We start from the raw sequence: 4,624 nt of genomic DNA on the forward strand, positions 1-4,624 counted from the left end.
AGTCTTACAGAATCGATCAGATAAACCACGTGAGATTCATTGTGTCGTCGTCTTCCCACAGCGAAGACTAGGATGGTAAGCAGCCAGCCGAAGTACGAGCTGATCCAGGAGGTGGGGCGTGGCAGTTACGGCGTGGTCTATGAGGCGGTGGTGAAGCGCACCAGGGCCCGGGTGGCGGTGAAGAAGATCCGCTGCCACTCTCCGGAGAATGTGGAGCTGGCCTTGCGGGAGTTCTGGGCCCTGAGCAGCATCCAGAGCCAGCACCCAAACGTCATCCACCTGGAGGAGTGCATCCTACAGCGGGACCAGCTGGCCCAGAGGATGAACCACGGGTCCAGTTCACCGCTCTACCTGGAGGTGAGGCTGCAGAAACCTTTCAGTGCTAAATGAATGTGCATTAGGCTCCTCCCTCTCTGAGATAATCCCATGGACTTAGTTTCTGTAGATCTCACCTGGATATTGTGATGAATGAGGGCTGGGGTTTCTAGCTGGATCCTGATTGTCGGTGTTCTGCAGATGGGGGTGGCGGCCTCCCTGCTGCGCTCCCAGGCCTGATAGTGGGCTTTTGTTTTTGTTCATTCAGATCCTGCTTTGCCAGTGTTGGACTTTCTCCCAGAATGCACTTGTTCCATGTCGGGGCTCTCCCAGGAACAATGAAGGGGCGCTCTTTTGAGTTTTGAACTCTTTGTCCTTCTGGAAGTTTCTGCAGCTCTGAAGCTGTGGTGTCCTTCAAAGTAAATTTGTGGGTTTGGATTTTGGGGTCTAAAGGAGGGTACACCTTGGATGGTTTTTGATTTGAAGATGAACCACTAGTCAAGGATAAGTTTAAGGAGTTAAATGTGTTCAGATGCAGCATTTTTTATCATTTTTTTACTCTAAATATTGCATTTCTCTATGGGGCATATGAAACATCTTTGGTTGTTGCGTCCCAAACTTAGACAATACTTTCACTGACCGGTCAGGCTGAAGTTGGCATTTTTAAGCTTCCAGTTTCAAAATAAAATGCCACTAAAATTAATTTTGTTCAAAAAAAGTAAAAATATCAGTAGATCTTTATTTTTATTTTTTTCTTCAGATGAAGATTTAATGAAACAAAGTTTTTGATTTGTAGAAGTCGTTTCTGATTAAAAGATATTCCATACAGGAAACATCGCATGATTTTTTTACCCCCATAGAATGTTATTTTAACTCTCAATCAAGACTCCGATTATCTTTCAGGGTAAATAGATTGATCAAATTTTGACATAAATCCTCATTCATTGGGTATTTTTCTCAACACAAAGACACAGTTTTTGAACGGATGCATACCGAATTCAGCCTCGATGTAGGAAAATTCTCACATTTGACAAGTTTCCACAAATCAGCAACTTTATTTAATTGAATCTTCTTTTTCCATAAAATGTTTGCGGCTGTTTTGAACTTTGCGATGAAGATTTTCCCTTTAACGTCAGAGTTGTGGCTAAATACCAGACGCTAGCTTCAACTAAGTCCGACTTTTGAGGTTTGATGGATAAATTAAGCAAAATAAAAAGACCCAACTTCTTCTTCTGTTTCCTCACTGGCTCTATTATCCCCGAAAACTTTACAAATATGTTTTATAGTTGGTTTTTGTTAGCTTTGGGCTACTAATTTAGCAATCCAGGTAGCCATGCAGCTAGCTGCTTTAAGTCATGTGACCAAAACGGATGTTATGAACAGAATCCTGCAGTTTTTCAAAATAAAACTTCCTACAGGATCAGAAAATAAACTGAATAATCTAAAGTAGCGCGTGTATTTCTTCTTTTATTTTTTCTGTCTGTTTTTCTGTCGGCCCGGTACCAAGTGACCCATGAACCGGTACCGGTCCACAGCTCGAGGATTGAGGACCACTGTGCTAAGAGGAGCAGCATCTCCACATTTACCTTCAACATGTCTTTATATGTGAAAGTGAGGTTTGTTGTGCTTTAGTGTACTCGTTTGGCAGATGTATGCCTTGATTGTTTTTTAGTAATCTGAAGTACTTCTAGACTTTAGGTTAGCCTCTGTTTTGTTTGTTGTAGTGTCTTCTATTTTTGTCTGCTTCCAGGGAAATTCTCTCCCTTCGCATTTGCCTAACTGAGCTGAGTTGATAGAAGCAGGAACAGGATTGGATGTCTTTCTGCTTTCATTGTACAGCCAGAAAGCAACAAATCAACACAAAATGTGACAAAAAATTACATTTTGATCAGTTTTTTTCATTGTTTTTCCTACATAATCTGGTTTGTGCTTGTAGTTTTGAGCTGATATGGAAATTAAACCAACTAAGTTTATTTAAAAAAATGTATCTGTTAATCTTAGCACCTCAACTAATTTGATACAAGTCAGTTTGAAGTTTGCAAATGTTTGTTTGATTCCTTTCGACCCAAAAGACAGTTAAAAACTCATGAATCAAATGGATTTTCACTTAAAAGTCTATAAATTGATCAAAAAAATATTTTTAAGGTAAAAAGAGATTTTTTTGCTTCATAAATTTAGTGACAGATGTTCCGTCCAGTCTGCTAATAATCTGTGTTTTTTGGAAATGTTGATGAATATAAATGCAGTTTACAGCATTTGTCCCATTCCAGAAACATTCCCAGTCTGATCTGATTGGGATTCAGACTCTGACTGTCTGTTCAGAGCGTTTCCATGGAGACTAGAGCTGCGTTCGACTCTTAACCCGTCTTCTCTGTTTGTGCTGCAGCTGGTGGAGACGTCTCTGAAGGGCGAGATCACCTTTGACCCCTGCTGTGCCTCCTACCTGTGGTTCGTCATGGACTTCTGTGACGGCGGTGACATGAACGCCTACCTGTTGTCCCGCAAGCCCAGCCGCAAAACCAACACCAGTTTCATGCTGCAGCTGGGCAGCGCCTTGGCCTTCCTGCATCGCAACCAGATCATTCACCGCGACCTCAAACCGGACAACATCCTCATCTCACAGGCCTGCACCCCCGCCGGGTCGCCCGAGCCCACCCTCAAAGTGGCCGACTTCGGCCTGAGCAAAGTCTGCTCCGCCTCCGGGCTCAACCCGGAGGAGCCGGCCAGCGTCAACAAGTGCTTCCTGTCCACGGCCTGCGGGACCGACTTCTACATGGCCCCCGAGGTCTGGGAGGGCCACTACACGGCCAAGGCCGACATCTTCGCCTTAGGGGTGATCATTTGGGCCATGGTGGAGCGGATCACCTTTGTGGATGTGGAGACTCAGAAGGAGCTGCTGGGCAGCTACGTGCAGCAGGGCTCGGAGATCGTCCCGTTGGGGGAGGCCCTCCTGGAGAACCCCAAGATGGAGCTGCCCATCCCCGCCCGCAAGAAGAGCATGAACAGCCGCATGAAGCAGCTGCTGCGGGAGATGCTGTCGGCCAACCCGCAGGAGCGGCCCGACGCCGTGGAGCTGGAGCTCAGACTGATCCGGATCGCCTGCAGGGAGCTGGACTGGGACACGTGAGGCGGGGACTCCGATCTCCTCATGAGTTTTCCCCCTCCATATCAAGAAGCTGTGTGTATTTTTGCAGAATAACTAGTGCAGGCATCAGTTTTGAGGGGTTGGACTTCTTGTGCCTGGAAGGGGGAGGGGCTCTTCAGTGACTCCACCTCCTTCCAGCTCCTCCCGAAACAGCTGCGTTCTGACCTCGGTGCTAAACCTTTCTGAATGCAATACGTTTTTACGAGACGTGTTCCTGTGATCATCCTCCTGCACCGGCGCCACATCCAAAACCCCCTCAACGGGCCGGGTCTGGACCTCAAACCGACCCGAGGCTCAGAAGGAGCCCTGAACGCTCAGGAAACCATGCAGCTGCTCCGACGGGACGGGGCGTCTTTGTCTCACCTGTCCGGTCAGTTCCTCCCACCGTTCCTCTCTCCAGTGCAGTCGTTCTGCGCTCACCAGCGCCTCCGTGAGGCCTGGATTGGTTGCTGCTCTTAAATGTCACCTCATGTTTAAACAGGGCGGGGCTGTTTTGGTTTTTTTACACCTAACAGGGTTCTGGTTCACAAACCGAAACACGAATCCACCTGAATTTAATAATTTTATGGTTCTATTGAAGGTTCACTCGGTTTAATTTCAAATTTAGTGATGTGTTCAGTTTTCACTGTGGTCTCCCTCCGAGTCCGATCGCTGCTGCTAGAAACACGGCAGCAGTACACCTGCAGCCTGAAAGAAGGGAAACTATTTAACAGAAACGGCAGAAAGTACACGCCCTCCTGAACCGTTGAACCATTGAACCGCAATGGACGGAGTTCAGGTTGGATGTCTCCAATCTCAGCGCTGTTGTGTTTCCCATCAGGAATCCCAGCATTCCTCTGGGTCTGACCTATAATCACAGAGAGTCCTATGGGGTCAAATCAGAACCAGCTTAAAGTGAACGAAACAACACATTGAAAACTTGAAAAATAGACATTGTAACTGAAAAAAAGAAGATCTGAAAACAAGATGTTGTAAATTGTAAAAAAAATAAAAAAAATAAGAAAATTGAAAAAAATTTATATATATTTTTTAATTAAAAAAAACTTGAAATACATTTTGAAAATTTAAAAACAAAGAAAATTTGAAAACAATTTTTTTTTTTAAATTAAAAAAAAATCTATAAATGTAAAAATTACCAATTGAAAAAAAAAATGTATCAATTAA

At 44.8% G+C, this 4,624-nt stretch overlaps 1 protein-coding gene across 1 annotated transcript; it reads left to right on the top strand.

Moving 5' to 3' along the window:
* Positions 1 to 57: 57 nt before the first annotated feature.
* Positions 58 to 4,409, top strand: pdik1l (PDLIM1 interacting kinase 1 like). Its single transcript, XM_024260946.2, has 2 exons — positions 58 to 357; positions 2,702 to 4,409. Exons 1-2 carry the CDS (start codon positions 73 to 75, stop codon positions 3,440 to 3,442), a joined length of 1,026 nt encoding a protein of 341 aa, XP_024116714.1. The 5' UTR covers positions 58 to 72; the 3' UTR covers positions 3,443 to 4,409.
* The last annotated feature ends 215 nt before the right edge of the window (positions 4,410 to 4,624 follow it).

The sequence above is a fragment of the Oryzias melastigma genome, linkage group LG11, assembly GCF_002922805.2.
Source record: "Oryzias melastigma strain HK-1 linkage group LG11, ASM292280v2, whole genome shotgun sequence".
NCBI classification, from domain to species: domain Eukaryota; kingdom Metazoa; phylum Chordata; class Actinopteri; order Beloniformes; family Adrianichthyidae; genus Oryzias; species Oryzias melastigma.

Excerpts from the sequence above, each read along its gene's own strand:
- pdik1l (XM_024260946.2), top strand. The coding sequence starts at position 73 with ATGGTAAGCAGCCAGCCGAAGTACGAGCTGATCCAGGAGGTGGGGCGT. Across the intron at positions 358-2,701 it reads GTTCACCGCTCTACCTGGAG|CTGGTGGAGACGTCTCTGAA; the intron begins GTGAGGCTGCAG and ends TTTGTGCTGCAG.